This window comes from Zerene cesonia, chromosome 26 (genome assembly GCF_012273895.1).
Source record: "Zerene cesonia ecotype Mississippi chromosome 26, Zerene_cesonia_1.1, whole genome shotgun sequence".
NCBI lineage: Eukaryota > Metazoa > Arthropoda > Insecta > Lepidoptera > Pieridae > Zerene > Zerene cesonia.
Window position 1 is genome coordinate 2,970,957 of NC_052127.1, and position 21,137 is coordinate 2,992,093.

At 32.2% G+C, this 21,137-nt stretch overlaps 1 protein-coding gene across 2 annotated transcripts in view; it reads right to left on the reverse strand.

Moving 5' to 3' along the window:
- Positions 1–313: 313 nt before the first annotated feature.
- LOC119837003 overlaps positions 314–21,137 on the reverse strand; it is a 70,577-nt gene continuing 49,753 nt past the window's right edge. Inside the window, exons 6-10 of one of the 2 annotated variants that reach the window (XM_038362481.1) lie at positions 20,452–20,460; positions 9,537–9,628; positions 7,025–7,217; positions 5,930–6,084; positions 314–477 (exon numbers count right to left, since the gene is read on the reverse strand). In XM_038362481.1, the coding sequence (XP_038218409.1) occupies positions 346–477; positions 5,930–6,084; positions 7,025–7,217; positions 9,537–9,628; positions 20,452–20,460 (581 nt within the window). In that variant the 3' untranslated portion in view covers positions 314–345. The remainder of the gene's footprint in view (positions 478–5,929; positions 6,085–7,024; positions 7,218–9,536; positions 9,629–20,451; positions 20,461–21,137) is intronic. The other variant, XM_038362482.1, reaches the window with a different exon arrangement.

Sequence of the window (21,137 nt, forward strand, 5' to 3'; positions counted from 1 at the left end):
TTGCGATTTGCATTCGATACACATTTTATCCATTTATATACAATACTAGCGGTCTGCCCCGGCGTCGCCCGTTATACATATATAGGCTATAATAGGACTCGGGGATCACGAATAGGTATATCAAACAGTGAAAGAATTTTTGAAATTGATCCAGTTGACTAATCGCTACTCAGGTTAAAGCGTCTTAACAAAAGAACTCTTTTTTATATTAATAAGTATAGATTCAAACAATTTAAAATATTTCATAATTATGTAAAATCCAAGTAAATTAAGAAACAAAACAGTGATTTCGATATATTAGTTTGTAAATTCGTATTGCATGTTTCACGTGGGTACGTAGATACTTTAGAGTACGTGCAGATTTTCGCAGGATTTCGATTTCGATATGTCGTTGATGCAAATCTTTTGCAGCAATTCACGTGCGATGCTGAGAGAGATATGAGTCCGCGAGCTGGCTAGCTTCGATGGCTTTGTTTCCTGTTAAAATAACTTTCATTAGTAATAATGATTGGCAATTATTAAATTTTCTCACACTATTTACTGGACGCTCGTCTGTCTTCGACTAACGTTGGCTACATTTATCATTTACTAGACGCTCGTCCCGGCTCCGCCCGGATATCAAGATTCCTGTTTTATCCCAAGGGAGCATTTAATCTGAATACAAAGTATCCCATCACCCAAGTCAGTCACATCCTGCCTATATATAAAATTTCATCAAAATCCGTTCAGTAGTTTCAGCGTGATTGACGTACAAACATCCAAACAAACAAACTTTTACATTTATAATATAAGTGTGATATTTTCTGTATGTACATAACAATTCTTTTCTACAAAAAAAGGCACTGACGTTCTTCGGGGAATGTTCACTCTATCTAAAACAAAATGAAATGACAATAATTTCTTATCAAATATAAAAACAATCACGCCAATCGGTTGCATCCACATAGTTATCGGGCAACAAAACCAAAAAAATAAATGCCATCGAATTGAGAACATATTCCTTTTTGAAAACGTCATCAAATTACAAAGTTGTGTTTATTTATACCTATAGTATTATGTTATCTGTGGTTATGTCAAATATAACTCAAGAACTTCAGAAAGGATAAACAAAAATTTATTAATAAGCTAAATCAAAAACAAAGCATTTAAATAGGAAAATAATGTAAAAGGAAACAGCAGAATTTACAAGCTACTATTTCTCGTCGTATTAGTTAAATCATGACATATGCTCATAAGAGTATATTATAAAACGTATTTGTTCATCTGTGAAGTGGTGTACTTATATTCGCATATAAATGTTTATATGCCCCATCAATAATATAACGCCAGTGTTTCAAGGAAGGAAAATTAAGACAATCAGTAAGTAGATACATCTTCTATCTCCATTAACGACCAAAAGCCGATTTAACAATGAAAGTTAAGCCAAGGCACGTTTAAAAATGTAAAAAAAAACTTGTGTCCCAAAAACACAATTATAACGTCGCTTGATTCGGATATATTTAATATTCACTTTGCGTATAATGCTCTGTTTCACATGCCCTCGGTTTTCACCCTTTATGAATTTAGCTTGTTGAAATATCAACGCTTTACCATAATTTCGTGACATTCTCACTAGTCCGTTGAAATGTCACATTGGGGTTGCGTTTTTCAGAGGATCCAATTTTAACTGGTGGATTGATGACCACTACTAATCCCTCCCCCGTCTCTACACATCCATCATATAAAATTACGTCCTTTATGAAACGCATGCCAAGAACATTAAAATGCATTTCAACGGAGAAAACGTCAGCTATATGAAGTCAAACATTATTTGTTTGTTGATCGAAAAATAATTAAAATGTCAAAATTTTCACTGCATATTTTTCGAGCTTTTTTCTTCTCATATTTTCCCCGTAGTTGTATACGTGGAAATATACTCAATTTATTTCGTTACATTTTTGTATTTTGCACTTTTAATGGATTGGTATTCACGGGAAATACACGCGTAACTTTTAAAAGAGTCCTGAAGTGGTGTGGATAAAATCTGAGTCAAATCTAAAGAATCTTTTAACTTGTGATTAATGTTTTGTCTTTTTCGTACTTGGTAATAAAGGCAGAAAAAGCCAACAATAAATTAAAGTCTTTTAAAGGTTCGAAACATTAATAATTAATCACGCTACCATGCCGTTATAAACAATTTATAAATAGCATGGTAATAGAAAACACAGAAAAATAAAGGAAAATATTACACTTAAAACAACCGCCTGTAGACTGACTACTAATATTTGATAATAGCTATAAAGATATTTATTTATAAAGTTTACAAACATCTAATTGCGTGTGATAAATGTGTTGTTAACGTAAGTAGAGACTCCGGATATGAATAGAATAGGAGAATCACAGATCACATAATACTATACTTGTAGTAGAATAATAAAAGTAAAAAAAGTACATGAACCTGTGGACCCTTTGTTATTTATTAAATTACACAAACTTCAAATGTGAATTCATACAGAAATTGTAGTGCATTTCTCGTTAAAAAATCTGTTATTTTTGCTTCAAATCATATCGGTGGAGAGTCAGTGATAGTTCCCTTTTCATCGGATTTAATTATATTTTTTGCTTTTTGGTGTTCGGTTCATTTGTTTTCAGAAGTGAACCTGTGTTTTATTTTCTACATTCACTTGAATTCGTCGAGCATTATTTATTCTTCAAGTTTTTGTCATTTATATTTTTATATATTATTTGTTATTTAAGATAATAAACTTATGTTTCCTGAGAACATTTTTTAAAGTGTGCTATAATGTATACATAAAATATCAATTGTACGTTTGAATATGGAACTATTTAAACTATTATAGAAAACAGCTATAGCTTTAAGTCGCTTATTACCTATTATGAATTTCATAACTACCGCTTATCGAATCTATCTGAAATTGGACCTTCAGACGCAATATTTAAGAAAGCTGATGTTATTTCCATTCGATTTTATTGTAAAGTTCTAAAACACCACGTCTCACATTTACGTCACAGTCAAAAAACTCATTAATTAAACCGGCCTGTCCCTTATAAATCACCTCCAAACCTCACAGTAGGTAGTAGGAAGTACTATGAAGCAAAATTTAAGCTCGCCTTTCAGATCGTGACGCGCTTGCGAAATAAAAGATTATCACGTAATCCAGGTGGATCTCTGTCAAGTTGTCTATTCATGAAAAATGTGGGCTGTGACGTAGGTCCCTTGTTTACGACGACATATAACAAACTATGTTATAATGTTTGCAATTTTGGAGATATTTGCTGCGTGATATTGGGATTTTATGTAGACCTGGTACGTACCTACGTATATTAGTTATACAAATAAAAAGTGTTGTTCTATTAGCGTATTCGATTGATCTCATGATTCCTCACTTATAAATGATAGAAAGAGTTTACTATGAAATCTACTTCAATGGAAAAATGCACGTTTCGAAGGCTAAACACTATCTTAATTATAGATACAGTCCCAATCCATTATGTACTTAAACACAAAACTTTAAATTAATATTGAATATAATCGTATCTATAATAGATATCTAGTCCAAGCTATTGTCGTAGAGTATTCTTCAAGTGGAATTATAAAGTAACAAACTAATATCTTGTTCAAACTAAAACACTGAAGCATGTTTATTGTTTAGTAAAACTTTGTCTCCATTTGAAGTATCGAATTAATATCGTTTTTGAAGTGATCCTGTCTCATATTTTATTGATCAGTGATTGTCGTTGTGCTTAATCCATAGATATGTATAAATTAGGATGGATTGGCAAGGAATTCAGCGCTTTATGGATGAATGTGGTAGTCGAGCACGCTTCGGCACTAATTGGGCCAGCTCGCACCGGGGAAGTACCACACCCCCACAGAAGACCGGCGTGACATAGCATTCTGCTGTGTTTCGTTCGGTGAGTGGGGGAGCCGGAGGCCCATATCCTTTTCCTTCCCCTTCCCAGTCCTTTCCTTTATTCCTCTCGCCAATCCTTTCTTAATCCCTTCCGAATTTAAAGTCGGCAATCCATTTGTAGAGGCGTAAGGTCTGTAATCGAGTTTACGCCTCTACAAATGTTCATGGGCGGTGGTAGCGCTTACCATCAGGCGTCCCACCAGCTCCATTGCCGACTGTGACAAAAAAAAAAAAAAAATAAAAAAAAAAAAAATAAAAAGAAATTTCAAAGAAATTGAGTAATTAACTCAATTTTGATAAGTTCAACCGAAACTTATCTCGATTTTGTGTTCATTATAGCGAACGGTAAAAATAAATTACATTTAGTTTATTATAATAAAGAATTTAAATTTTACAATGGTTAATGAGATCGTTTTTTTATTATGCACAAAGTTAAGCTATTTGGAATTGCAAAATTGTTTCGAAATAGAATTCATAAATATAAAAAAAATATGATTGAAACAATAAAATAACGTTATTTTAACAAGCGCATAAATTTTAACGAACACCATTTTATATTATTTTGTTTTATGTTTCTTGAAAAACTTCGAGAAAAGACGTCTATTAATTGTTATCATATTTTTATACATAATTTCATTTTCACGTGAAATGAATTATTTCTGTAGTTATTATTTTTCATGTGAACATTTTCAACCGACTTCAAAAGAAGGTACCGTATTCGTGTCGTTCGTGTTTGTTACCTCATAACTGGGTGAACAGTTTTTAATATTTTTCTATTATCTGAAAGCTGATTCATCACATATGGTCCATTTAAATTTCGTCTAATTCTGACAATAAAAAAGGTGATTTAGTGTATTGTTAAAAAATTACGTATGGTTGTAAGTTCTGTATATTTTTTCACTTATTTCCTCTTAACAAGCCTTTGTATATTGTTCTTTAATTGCTATCTAAATATGTATACATATTGCATATCTTAATATTTTCATCAGATACATGTTCGATTGCTGACTCTCAAGTTCTCTATAAACTTTGATTCTCGGAATCATAAATCATTGCATAATTCCCAAACTACTCTGGGATTATCTGACATAACAGCGGCTTAATTAATCACAATATATTATATTGGCTTTATATTTATTGTTAAGTACCTATCAGTTATAATATCTAATGAAAAACAGTAATTAAAAGGGCCGCAATTTTCAATTTAGGGACTGTAAATGTTTCTAAATGTTTAAATAAATGTTTCTAAAACCGGTTCGCGTGAACTCTTTGAGTTTGATAGGAAATTGTTGTCATTTTATCTTATCCTGTATTTTAAAACTGGTGTGGCCCCCCCCCGGGATAACAGTGCCCTTTTTGTAGGACATAATTATTTTTCATGCGGTTAAAATAAGTATAGTATCTGAATTTATTTATATCGATAATTAAGAAACAATAACATGTCAATCAACATCAATAACATTTACTCATAGAATTTACGATGTCATTCACACCTATAAAAGTGTTTAATTATCTGTAACTACTATAACAATAAATTGCTACAACCGAATTTAATTTCGTTTAAAAAAGAAACATAAAATACACATCTGGTTACACATCTACTGAAATACTCAGTACATTTGTAAGCGCTAGTCTTTAATCAAATTTGTAAGTCATTTTCCCTGAGCTTTAAGGTTGGGCCGGATTACTATCAAGGCAAATTACTTCGAGATGATGTTTTATTGAACTATTTTATGAGACAGTGACGGTTTCATTTACACAGTGACTTCATGACGCGGTTTTAAAATAACTTTAAGGCAAACATTTTTAAATCGCACACATTTTTATAATTTTAAATATTTAACGTTTAAAAATGTCTATTGTAGAAAATTTTAACTCAAATTTTAAAATGTAAATAGTATCAAATTATAACTAAAATACATGCTTTAATGTGAATACTCTTTCTGCTATTCCTAAGTACTTTTTCAACAATAAAATTAAACTTATTCCCTTCGAAAAGACAATGTTATTTTTACCTGTTTTCCCACTTTCTTCGCGTGTTTCTTGTCCCTGCTTTCTTTGAGTCTAATCTGTTTCAGGATTCCCACAAGCAGTTCATCAACATTATGCTGAATGCCTGAAGACGTTTCTATGAACTTGCAGTCCCGTGATGTCGCTAAGGCTTTTCCCTCTGAAAAGAATGATGTAGATAAGCACAAAAATACTAAAGTAGTAGTTCTAAATATTAGACTACTTATAAACAAGTTCTATATAGATATGTTTCATCTGAAGCAGACACAAATAATCATAGATGACTGTCAGACTGGGACAATTTGTAGAATTATTAAAAATGCGTTTGATGCAAAAACCTCAAAAATTCTCAAAAAACATTACGCATATTATATGTATGGGTGGATTTTATATGCTGCCAATTAATAATTAGCTGAAGGAACTATATGTATCTTGCCTAATTTTGACAAAACCAAATTTATAGAAGAAATAGAAACTGAAAAATGGGAAGAAAGAAGTGTAACGATATTTTTTATGGAACTTTTTTCATGTCGAAGCAAAGCGAAAGCGCGCCCTTTCAACATTTACGTTTGTAGTCTTGACATTTTCAGTCCTCAAATACGTCAAAATGGCAAATACTATTATAATACGCCTACACAAAAATGTATAGCAACCTTTCGCAACCAATATTATTAAGTCAATATAATTGAAATTCAATTTTGTAGCATTCAACGATAGACTGACCGCTTTAGTGCTCAAGTATCCTTAGCGCTAATTAAGCGGCACTTACTCAGAAATGGGTTATGCAGTGTATTCTAGTACCATCAGTTTCAGAATAACGTTTGGAATCTACTACGCTTGGTACAGGCATAAATCATTTTCATTAATGACTAGCTGGAAGGTGCGGCTTCATTCGTGTGCCCGTCTAAAATGTAGCCCATAAGATAATACAAAGTACAATTTATCGCACTATCAAATTTCATATATTTGATGTTTTACAGCAAGTTAAGATTTGTTTTATGGATAATTTTTAATTAATCTGCTTTCACCTTAGTTTGTACAGACGAATAGATTTTTTTTAGGAATATTTACGATATAAAATTTTATCGACAACAACTTACCGTTAGTGGAGACTTGTCTCGCTCGTGCCAAGTCCGCTTTATTACCAACTAGGACCACAGTTCTCTCCACCGTGAACTGCTCCCTTGCTAAATAGGACAGCAGTTCAGCGGCCCTGGTGAAGGAGCTCTTGGCGACCACAGAGTATACAACCACGCACGCGTGCGGCTCGTACGTTGATAGACAGTTTTCGACCTGGCAACATCAGTATTAAAATTATATTTTTTTTTTATTTTTAGGTCTCCTTTAAACCTTTTTTCGTTTTAGATTTTTACATATACACATGTATATTCTTTATGTATAACTAATTTTTTATATATTCTGTTTAATGATATGTATAGGTTTAAACAATATGAAATCGAGTGTCATAAAGCCTAAAATTTCTCTTATACTACTAAACTTAAATAGCTTATGAATCTGTTTTATGGAAGAAAATCAACAATATTAAGAATCAGATGCTCAATTAATGTAAGGAATAAAGAAAATAACACAAAATTTGTTCGCCCTACTTAATCATCAAAAGAATGGGAACAAAGAAAAAATTCAATATTTTCTAATTACCAAATCCTTTCAGGCATTCAAGCGTTTATTTATTCTAATTAGCGTTTTTCAGCATGATTTAGTAAAACAGATCATACAACTTTGTTGAGTTGTTATTAATAGTATAACGAATACTAGTTTGAAAATATATGAATCGTGAAAAAGATACACGTTATTATATTCGCTAATTACGTATACTAAGGATTTATAGTACATACATAACAATATCTAATATATACATCCCTGAAGTTTTTTTTTTCAATTTGATAAATTCTATTAACTCTATGTGTACACCCTTGACTGACAGCGCGCCAACCTTTGCCATCCGCACGCGCGTTTTTTAAAAGACACAATACCAATTAGCGGCGCGATATAAGCCAGCTTTGCAAAAATAGGGATGTCAACAACCAGTTTAAGAAAAAAAAATGCATTCGTCGTATGATCAATTAATTATTAAAAATAATATAATAGTACACCACATTTGGGACACCTATCTGAACAACAAAAATCAAAATAATACTTTGACTTAAAAGTATTTCTTATGACATTGCGGACAAATGTGTTTGCCTGATGATAAGTGCGTCCGTGAACATTCGCAAAGGTAATGCTTTTGTGAATGCGGTGCCCATTTTTAAGTGGTAAGGGATAAGTAAAGGATTGATAGCTAGTAAGAAGGAATGGACTGGAAAGGGTGAGAAAAAGGAAACGGGCCAAAACGGAAAGTCTGATAAAATGCTTTGTGATTCAATAACCATTTTAATATACCATAGAATACCACACTTTACCATATAAATACAATCAATGGTATTAAACACCAGCTCATGGCATAATTTATTGAATTTTCAATTATAATGGTTATTGATGGTAGCGTTTCTTTACTTGATTGTACATAAAAAACAGTTTGATTAAAAATTCAAACACTTTCATTAATTTTCGATACTAATGCTAAATTTAAATTAAAAATAAATACGAATCGTTGGACGGAAATAAATTGACCAGGCATTTCATAACGAAAATAACAGATTTTTTGTACATTTGGAAACAAAAGGGCTTAATTAAAAGATAAAACTTTTATTCTATCAACAAAAAGCCGACTTATACATTTTTCACGGACGTTCGTTTATTGCGCTACGATTTTTTAACATTGAACCTTTTTATAGTAACGTTTTTTTATTCATAAAATTTTAACAACGCTGTGAGGAATAAAAAATATAATATATCGTCTCTTTAATTTTAATTTTTTTAATTCATTTTAAATCAGCTATATTTAAGTTGCGACCAATGCAGCGAACATCTATTTTTTTGCTAACAACAAACCACTACGAATGTTTTAGTTACTGATGACTTCTATATAGAATTGTTTTAGCAGAATACCAAGAATTCTAAATCTTACAAATATTATATTTCAAATATTATCAAATTTAAAATGTACCCATAATGTTCTATTATTACATTATAGATAGGTAATACAAGTTACCTAAACGCCTCCATCACTTCAAAATATTTCGAAAACGAAATAGCTTTCGATCTAATATTTTATAGTAAATTTTCGCTGACTATATAACATTAAACAAAATCTTAGCATATGTGGTTCACGGCAAAATAATTCCAAACCCGTAGGAGCGGATAGTTAATATCGAACTGACTCAAATAGCGAGTTTGTGAACTCCATTTAAGTTAATAGTTAATACTGCATCGTTAACTAACCGATAGCTCTAGTTATTAATATTACAAATTTCATTCATAATTTCATAATTTCAAACTTAATATTTTGCCTTTATTATAAAAACTAACGTTTCTTAGCAGATACTGAAGAATTAGGAGATTATTTATTTATTATATTATATTAGCGGTTCTCGGGCCTAGTATGTGATATATATAAATAGAAGCACGGATAAAACAATACTATACGCAGTTGTATAAGGCCAGGTTACCTTCTTCACCGACTATTACATAAATACGTTCAATACTCACAGACATTTCCGTGCTTGGATGGTCGATAAATATCAGCTCCGATTCCTCTCCATCCAAAAGCACCGACACTGATTTCTCCCCAAATTCATCATCTGTAACAATGCTGACGTTCAACAAGATATCTCGAATCATTTCAGTTTTGTGGTACACACCGTGAAAAGGATAATAAAGAATAAAATAAAATAAACTAAATTATCGCAATAAAAGTGGATGTGCTAAAATGGAAAGCTCAGCATTTGCTGAAGAAAAATGTATAATACTGAATTTCGATGTGAGTGTTGGATTACTCTGTATTTAGTGGAATGTTCTAGTAATAGCATACATTACTGTTATGTCTAGCATGCTGGATACATATAGATAATATTGAATACGTTACTGCGAAATGAACAATAACTGATAATTATTGGCAGTTAAAATTGAACTTAACATGTTTTAAATTATTTATTGCGAATAAGGATGTTTCCGTGTAAATGTACTTTTATCATTTATGGTATTTACGTAGCAATAAGCTCTGTTGCATCTCTTTTATGCCATTGAGAAAAAATTTAGATAATCACTAGCTGCGCCCCGCGGTTTCACCCGCGTAAGTCCGTATCCCGTAGGAATATCGGGATAAAAAATAGATGTTGGCCGATTCTCAGACCTACCCAATATGCTTACCAAATTTCAGAGGAATCGGTCAAGCCGTTTCGGAGGAGTATGGCAACGAAAACTGTGACACGAGAATTTTATATATTAGAGAATATAGATAAATATAATACAGCATGTGACAAATAACTTTGTGTCTCGATGGATGAATGAATGTATGACTTTATTTGCACCAAACCAAAAAAGAAACTATACAAAGGGATAAAAGCACTTTACATGGTTACGCACTAAAGGTATGTATTTTATTAATAATAATAACTTCGTTATTCTTTGTTTGTTTATTTGATATTAGCATTGAGATAGGAAATGAAAAATTCGTAGAATATATTGTATGTAGACTTCATTTAATATTATGGTAAATAGAAAGAAGACAAAGAAAATATCTTATTAATAAAATAACATGATATTTCAGAACGAGTGTTGTGTTTCCGTTGTTGAAAATTGACAAAGATGTAAGTTGATATAATGAAGTCGAAATTTCTATGCAAACTTGAAGATAATTTTATTTTTTTGTTATTGCATTTTCATATTGTATCTACTAACTAACATTATCTTAAAATAACTATGATGTGTGCATTCATTGACTGTGGTAGATATACAAAATGGCGGCGATAATATCGTTATTTTACACGTCAATATAATAATATAAAAGTACAATAAAATACGTTATTAGTGTACATTCTATATAAATGAAATGAAAAAAAAAATCTAGGCCAATTTATTCCCAATCATAATAATTAATTAGATACTAGTAGTTGTTTCAAACCTAAAACATTGAATTCAGACAGCAAGAAAGCCACCAAGCTCATGTAATTGACAATGAAACAGTGACATATTCACTGCACGTATCGCAATTACGCGGGAAATCGCTTGAGGACAAATGTCAATCGGCGGACTTCACTAGAGAGTGGATGAAGTTTTCAATGCAAGAAGTTTGTATTATAATAATTGGGTGTAAAATATTTGCATGCTGTTTAATATAATTGGCTAGTGTGCTGTATGAATATTACCTATAAGAACATGTAAAAACCACATTTATGAAAATAAAGATCATTATTATTTAATTAGTTTGTCATAACTAGACTAAATTAAGAAAAAAAAACGACAATGTTACAAACCAAATTAATCTTGTAATTGATACTATAAAATATTTTCACATCATTGTATTCTATTACTAAAAAGGTATGATAATATCTTTTTATTCAAAGGTACATTTTCTTTGTTCCATTATGAAGAACCTTTAGTATCAATTTCATCATAAGTTCTCCGACTATTTTAATGAACTGAGCTTGAACAAGTAGGTTTAAATTGAGACAAGACAAGTTGTTTACGAAGTCGGTAAACTATTTGGGGGGGATAAGGCTACCTTTCGCAAGTTTATTGATGGGCTACAGCTAGCGGCTTGTTTAAAATGTGTAGCTATTAAACCAACCTTGCAATAGTGTATACACAAACAAAGTCGAGCCGGAGGACTAGTAAAATATAGATCCTGCTGAATAGTATCTGATTAAAATTAATTTTAATGCCTTCATTTCAAATTTTACAATAACGGACCAGAATCGATCGAGGCTTAATTTGAACAAATTTAAGAACAGGCCATTTTGAATGAAGCTACAAACAGCTCGATATTACAAACTAATTGCGAACTACATAATAACTCTGCTAATATTAACTGATTACCACGAAATGAACCACACTATCACTCTCCAATAAGACTGAAGCGGATAACCTCTACTTCATAAAATCAATCATCTCAAATAGGATTATAGGAGAAAATATCTTCCATAATGTTCTGGAACCGTTAAAACCCATTGAAATGACATCGATTGAAGTCAGTATCTCAATTAACTGCGCTTCACAGTTCAACGCTTCCATTCCACACCTACAACACATTGGCACTTTGATTAAAATTCTCTTACAGCATCGGAAATAATCAATTACAATTCAATTTAATGCCTGAAAGTAGATTATTATTTATTGCTCATCTATTAATTGCAACGATAATGAGTCGTGGTTAGTAGCAATGCGACATGACTGTTGTAAAATTTATACTTTTATTTGACATTACATATTATATTCATTTTTACATATTTATATATTTTATTTTCACCTATTAAAATATCATCTCCTCGTACAGCTAATTCAGTGTGTCCCCTGAACGTATTTAATTGTATTTGATCATTATATATGTAGCGGATTTTATCAAAAATAGATTCTTTACGTAGGCTAGGCGTTGCTACGGTTTGGCAAAAGACGCGGGTTCAATTTCCGCCTCTAATCAATGTTTTCTATTCTTTAAAAGGGTTCTATTTAAAAATGAATTTGAATGCTATAAAACTAAAAATTAATTTATTATAATTGGTAAAAACGATAAATTCTTCTTGTATTGATTGCAAATCGTCAAGGGTCTGAGTTTTCATCAATAATATTGACTATTTAGTGACAACTGCGACATTTTTCAAACGAAAATCAAATATATATTTTTTTGAAACGCATAATCTATGTCTGTTCATCTGTCCTACTAGTGTCCATTGATAGGAGTTTATGAAATTAAAAACTTTTTTAAGGATTTTAAACGCGATTTATTAATTATATTATTAACCCGACGTTTCCCATTCCCGTTTAAAATCCGTTAAAAAGTTTTTTAATTTTTAAATGTATAATACTCGCGTAAAATCAAACACAAGAAAATACTAGGAGCTGATGAATTTTTTATTACATTTTCTAAAGTGCAAATCTCTATATAACGCGATGCCATTTATTATCCAGTGTACCATCGTAGCTTCAATTTTACTCTCTATAAACTACCACGCTCGGTCGCTTCCGGGCGCCTACGCATTCGTTATGATTAAAATGTAATAGACCGTTTTATTGCTAAGCCTTTTCGGAGCCGTTTTATCATCGCTTTCTCGCAATTTCTATTTATATCTATTTATCGTCCTGTGAGTGTTTAGATTTGTTTCTGGTGACACATCTACTTGTGGAGTTTTACATATGTTCGAAATTAAAGTCTTTTATTTCACAGTTAATGTTGTGTTTTAAACCGGTTCAATTACTTTCAAATGTATGTTTATACTATCACCAATGAACGACCTAAGATATTGACTTATCTTTTTTAGATCTACCTGAATAGCTAGTACTGTTACATATTAAAGTTTTAGACATTATATAAAAATTTCCAGTCATAATGTTTGCTTTTAACCGATCGCTTTTACACATTTCCCCATTTAAATGACCGTCGACCCGGAAATGTTGCCTTACCAGGATACTCAAATTACTTAGGAGAATTAAAAACAGTTAACGACCATCCATAACTACCGAATACACATAAACGTCATTTCAACGGTCAGTCATGCCGAAGAAATTTAGTTACAAACACTGTGACATTTACATTTACATTTCATTTTGTGAATTTTAAATTTTCATTAATTCCAGGTGTCATGATAAAAGATCGCACCCAAATCTGTACGTACAGGGAGAGACCTTTAACTAATGTGAACTACGATAAAATATTAATACATGTTCATAAATATACCTAATGTAGGGGATCCGGATTAATATACCTACTCCAGAAATAACCGATACATAAAGTTTAGCTCATAGTTCTAGCGAAATTATTCTATGTTTTTATGGAGTTAGTGTAAGTTTTATTTAGTTTTATTTGATAACATTTTGGAGGTTTTAAGAAATAACTGTGATAATATATATGATATCTCAGGAACCACTGGACCGATTCGATAAATTGTTTGACCGTTAGGTATGTACGCGATCTCTAAGTGCTATGGACTATGTATGTACCAGGGGTGAAGCCGGGGTGAAACGCTATTGAATGTATAAATATTCTTATGTGTCTGTATAATTTGACATAGATAAAACCATTCAAAAGATTTGACTTGGATATATTTATCATGTACATTACATATTTTAATACGACATAATTAATTTTAGACAAGGTACGATCGACCCAGCCCTTACTTACTTGGAGCGTAAAAAAAATATCCTAAATAAAGTAAAATTTGGTCCGTTACCGAAAAGTTTTCTGACCTTGTGACCGTGCACGAAATTCTCTAATGAATTTTACTTTTATAAACGATTTTATTTCAAATTTAGCTCTCCGCCCGCGGCTTCGCTCGTATATACTAAAATAATGGATTTACGAAGATGAGGCAGTATGACATTAAAAACTTATATGCGTATTTCTCATCAGCTTTTTATTTTATCATAAAACCTATTTAGAAATCCCCACTTCTAATGTAATTTCATGAATTTATTGACTTTTTGACGACTATTGGTCAAACGACAACAATTTCCTATTAAACCCAAAAAGAATCACTTCAATCATTGAAAATCTACGGAGTTATCGAGTGGAAATGACAAAAAATACATTCGAATTGAAACACCTTCGTTTATGAGATCGTCGGTTGAAAAGAACAATTAAAAAGGAAGATTATGTTTCAAATACAACAATCAATACAATTAACAGAGTAACACGTAACCCACACGAGGCCACATGAAGAAAATTTTATCCCATAAATAGTTTATTAAGGGATACTCTTAAGATATATAACAGCAAAACACATTAGTCCCCAGAGGGACGAGATCCATCGCCCTTAAGTAATTTGTAACAGGTGCGGCCGACTCAAGAAAGCAGCAATCGCATTAACTCTAGTCCGAATTCGTTAATTTCAGAAATAAATTATCCCCATACACCACATGTTATAAATAATTAGCGTAAGAGGGCATTGTTACATACAATTTAATTTTATCACTTTTGTCGTTTGAAATTTTACAGAGCGACAACGCTCGAAATGTGTTTGTAATTAATTTAATTTATTATCTTTCCTTCTGAAACATTTCACGTATAAATGTAATGAAATTTTATTGATTACTTCATAAACTTGACGGCCCAATGTCTACCAATGTGTCGGTATTTCCATCTACCTTCGATATGGACTCCTTCAAAGAAAGAGCCTATAAGATCTTAAAGGGCCGGCGAATCAACTGCAATGCCCGTACCTCGTGATTGCTTATGGGCAGCGGTGATCACTTACCATCAGGAGCATCGCCTGCTCTTTTGCTGGTAGGTAGTGGTATAAAAAAAAAACCTAAAATACATTTTAGTTACAATAGTTTTTAATGTAAAAGTTTACGCAAACTTCAATTTGCAAATGGAATAATTTTCAGGACTAGCAACACCTTCCTTTAAATTTAATACGCAATCAGCTTTTCAGATTCGTCACATGTATATCACGGTACGTTAAGCATTGCAAGAAAAAGTTTACAACGTAAACGCAAAAAACGTTTACAATTCGTTCTACATTTCGCCCCGCGGTGGCTGGTAGAGATGACTGCACAGTGATAAGGCCGCCGATTGTACAATAACATTGCTGTATGTCATTGTTTCTCGTTGTATATTTATGTTTTTCATGAACAAATAAATTGGATAACGCTACCATCTTTGGACTTTGAAGTCTTACATTCCCAATAATACTGTGAGTGGGAAGATTCAATAAGAGGTTTCATCTATACTAATACCATAAAGCTGAAGAGTTTGTTTGATTAAACGTAATAAACCACAATCTTATAGCCTCTCTAATTCTAGGTACCTATAGTAAATTTGTGATCAAAAATTCTTAACAAAGCACTAAAGTTAGCGGTAAAAATAACCCTTGCACGGGAAAAATATTGCCTTCCTTGTATTTGCAATAAACCTTAAATGGGCTTTAAAAATAAATTGGAAGCTATTTCAGTTTACTCTAAGGGTAATTACATTTTGTGCAAGAATACATGGTATCGAATTGCGTTTAGGGTATTATGTAATGTATAATAATGCCCATACAGATAGTTTGGATAGTTATAAATTAATGCGAGGATGAATGAAATAATGTTGATCGTCAATTCGAAGAACACACATACACACACACCCACACACACATCCTTACACACACACACACAAATACACGCACTAACATCGTCATATTTCATGCTCACGTGGCAATCTTAACAACAATGGTGAATAAGATTCAGCCACTAATTGAATATAATGCTACTGAATATCTTCAAACACCTGCTTCTATTTCAACGAGGCTGAGCTCAGAACCGTCTTGACACAAATCGTTTACAAGAACAAGACTCTAGAGATCGCAATTTCATTGTGATTCTTTAAATAGTCGGATTCTTAACAAGCTGCCACAATTTATTACGTCGTTAGTTCGAAAGGTATAAAAGCTATTCTTCAACTATTGCTGTTATCAGTAATAACAAGCAAGCCATAAACATAAAGACGTATACAACATTGCAACGTTTAACAGGAAACCGAGTTACTATTTGCTCGGATGCCCTTACACATGGGTGGTTGAATTTCACTGGCCTAAGGGGCTAGACGGCGTTAATTAGGTGACCGAGTATAGCTTGAGCTTGTAATCTCTTATGTGGTGGAATCTACATGGCTGGTAATTGGAAATAAATCCTTTTATTACAAGCTGGAGTCCATAATTAAAACGTGCGGTACCCGAGTGATATATGGCCTATAGAATAATCTATACTAATATTATAAAGCTGAAGAGTTTGTTTGTTAGATAGCCCATTTATTGAGGAAGGCTGTATATGTACCACGAGCGAAGCCGGGGTGGACTGCTAGTTCAGATGTATGCTCCATTCTTGTGCCAAATTCGATAAACGTGTTTTATATCGGATACACTATCTACCCACATAAATTTTCTCGTTTATAACATTAAAAGGAAAAAGGATAGGATAAAGGAAGCATAATTTAGATTGCCCAATGAAGAATATGCGATACATTGTGTATATTTTAAGTTGGAAAATATTGAATACAACAAGTATATGCAATTCTCATTCAATTCAAATTCAATTGTGGGAGTCGAGCACGCTTCGGCACGAATTGGGCCAGCTCGCACCGGGGAAGTACCACACCCCCACAGAAAACCGGCGTGAAATAATAGCTTGCTATTGTGTTTCGTACGATGAGTGGGGGAGCCGGAGGCCCATATCCTTTTCCTTACCCTTCCTAGTCCTTTCCTTTATTCCTGTCATCAATCCTGTCTTAATCTCTTCCTTAAATTCGGCAATCCATTTGTAGAGGCGAAAGGTCTGCAATTGACCTTACGCCTCTCCAAATGTTCATGGGCGGTGGTAGCGCTTACCATCAGGCGACCCACCAGCTCCATTGCCGAGTATGACTTAAAAAAAAAAAAAAAAAAATTACACATACATGAAAGAGGAATGTAATTATTATATATTTTGAGATAAACATTGTTTTTGAATAAAATACGCCTGTATATTATTAAACAGTAAGATATTTTGACGTTAAGCTATCGAAAGCATTTACTTTCGAAGCCCTGAAGCGAAATACGGAGCATCCAATACATCCACTACTTACCTATAACTAAACATGTGGAAACATGCGTCTTATCTGTGTGTGGCCCTGACACAAATCCTCGTGGATTCCTAGTAAATATTTCTGCATTTTATATCTGTGTTACGTTTAGAAATAAAGGAGAAATAGAATGTGTTTTAACATTAAGTATTGTAATATGAAGTGTAAACTTTTTTGATTTTCTTTAATTTGAATGTCAAATAGTTATAAGTCTATTTTGATTCGAAATTAATGAGAAAATTTATTTTCTATAAACTATGGAAATGAACAAAATTTTATGCGGAGAGTTTTTATAAATACTTCGAAGTACAATAACTATGTTGGATTCAGAGTGACGTCACAGGTGACCTGGACTGACGTGTATATAAACTAAACGTGTACACAAAATTTCAGCTCAATCTGTTGAAGATATTTGCTTCAAAATTGAGTTGCCCTATTCCACACGAACAAACGTAGTTTCATATTAAAACACATATTGCAAGTTAAATAAAACCTTATAAACCGAGCAAATATTCCTGTATCTTTCTATCTACATTGCATTTAAAACTCTAGAAGAAATTGAGTTTTTCGTACATTTAGTCGGTAACAAGACAATTAGTGTAATTGTGGAAAGAATAATCTGACTTAGAACAGCAAGCAGCAACCTATAAATAGTCATCAATTAATTTAAGGATACTCAATTGCGCTAGATATGCCATAGTCTTCTAGAACCCATAGTAGAATGGGAAGATCTGCTACAAAGGGTTGGATTATGAACCTAATTTGGGAGACAATGGTGTTAAATCACAATACCAATCAGCGAACAACGAGTTTGAAATCTAATAGGCTTCAAACTCGATTAAGATATCTATCTAAACCTTAATTTGAAAACAAGGATTTGAATCCATATATACAACAAAAGCCGTAATTAAAAAGAAAGTTAAAATAAAAATTGCTATTCTTAGAAACTGACACTGAAAGTAAATATACAAGTTACTTGCCATTACTAATTTCTCATTTAATTTTGAATTGTTGCTATCTGACTAGAATATCTTCGAGGCACAAGACCCACACAACATAACTATGGAAAAGGAGTAACTTCCTTGATTGCGTGGGGTGTAAAAAAAACTTGCAAGAACTAGTTGTCTGCAAGAACAATGCTGTTTATTCTTCATCTATCATATCTTAAGTATGATTCATGAAACTTGGCACCAACACTAATATTTTATGCCCATTTTCTATATAGCCACAATAAACGAGCTGTCTCGACCATTTTATCGATATGATAATACAATACGCTCAGACAAAACAACTATGTTATAAATATTATTCAAAGCCTTTTGTTTTATTCGAAAATAAAGACGGCTTTATCTACGAAAAAAGGGACAATTATTTAAAGCAGATTCTTTCTTTTATTTGTCCGGAGAAATATTTTTATTAAAATTCAAAGATCAATTCGAACTTCAATGTCTTTGAAACGGATTGAATTCCAATATATTTTTTAATTATTAGCAATGAATTACAAAATATTATTCGAAAGGACGAATTAAGAAGAAAGATTGAAAATAAACCATCTTAATAGCGGACGGATTATGGATCATAATATGGAAATACATGATACTTTTATATAAATTTTACTAGCAGTGCGGCCCGGCCTCTCACGTGGTACATATATAGCACTCAGGGATAACATACTTATCCAACTGTAAATATTTTTTTGTAATAAGTCCACTAGTTTTTGAGATTAGCGCCTTCAAAATATACAGCCTCTTCAACTTCATTACAAAAGACTGTGAAATTATTGCGTAATGAAATGGTCATATTAGTTTTTTCATCATCATTATTTTTTTTTTGAACTCCAGGGGCACAGGCCTCCTACACATTGGAACCTTCAGATTCAGGCTATAAACCACCATGCTGACCAAGTGCGAGTTTGTAGGTATCTATCACATATTTCAGGAAAACCGAAACGAAAATTAATTTATATTGTACGTAGACGTCATGTAATTTTAAGTTTTGTATCTTCTGAAGATTGACGTCATTGGACATTATGTTTCCATCATAAATAAATTCACCTCATCCTGCATCATATGTCAGCATCTATTTAGTCTTAATCTAGTAAGTGCGTGTATGTATATTCGTATATAACAAAACAGTCGTTCGGCAACCTTGGCTAACGCACGCCCGGGGAGAGCTTTTGTTAGCGGGGTTTCGAGGGCAACTCCCTCCGGGTATCATTACAATGATGAATGATTTCCAAGTACGTTACATACTTTTCGCTTTGTTGGACAAGAAAGGAAGCGCGTTATATTTTGATACCAACATTACCTTTCACGGTTTCGGGAATATTTTTAACAGCCCTAATGGAGCGAAAGTATTTTTTTTTTCTTTGTATTGTTGTAAAACCTCTTTTGTTGAAGCATGATTTTTTTCTTAAGAACGGCGGTGTTATGTTCGCTTTAACTTTAATCCCACCATACGATGTGCTTAATAACATGATAATTGCAAAATATCAATGTCTTTCATGCTTAAACTGTAATTACGGGTTCCTTAATATAATTACATACACAAAAACATATATTTTATTACATAAACGCATGATATTCAAGTATTGAAGTAAAAATAATTTTAACTTCTGAATAAGAGGAATATAAGTTAAAAACGGGTCTATATAATATAAACTATAACATGCTAAAACTTCACTCGATTTAAATTAAATATAATGAAAACATAAAACTCACAACAACAAAATGGAACATGCAAGAAAACTGTAAAATTTTTGTGCATTTAATCCAACACAAGGCAATTGCCTGCTTAAATTAAATATGAAAGTGAAATAATATACTAAAAGGCGGGAAAATAAATGTATTAACGTGTAAAAATAAAACTTACCACGTTTTACTTCGCCAGACCAGTGCAAGCAAAAAGGAGATTATATACAAAAGAGTTAGCATCGGCCAGCCAGAGAGACTGGGGGACTGTTTGGAGACAATACCTACTACGAATCAGAAAACATGTACTATAATTTATTAATATAGTAACTACTCGCCCTGGTTCCACTCGGATATTTTTTAAGGACTTCTATAAAATTGTGATAACTGTTTTCCTAACCTAAACGGAGATCAATTCAGCAGTATAAAAATAAAAAAACCGTTAAGTCGTTCTCGAGTAATGTGTGTTAGAAAGACAGATTGTCTATAACATACATAAAACTTACAATTCTTTTATATCAGATAATATTCTCATTCATAAATTATGCATTTAATAATGTTTACTTTTACAGTAGAACTAAATAAATAAGAGCCTGGAGCATTTTGTAGGTTTCATTGAATGGTTATTGAAGAAACAGCTCGTATAATTCATGAAAACATTTTTAATACTTGCAAACTCTTAATTAGATATAAATGAAAAGAATTAGCAGACTTTCAAAGAAAGGTTATGACCATTTTTTTCTCAACTGCCAATTAACCCGCTTTCTACACCTTCTAATTAACTTAAAAAGCATTAATAAATGAGTATTTATTGTATAATATTTCAGTATTCTTCATAAAAAATTATATTTAATGTTTATTTGCCTT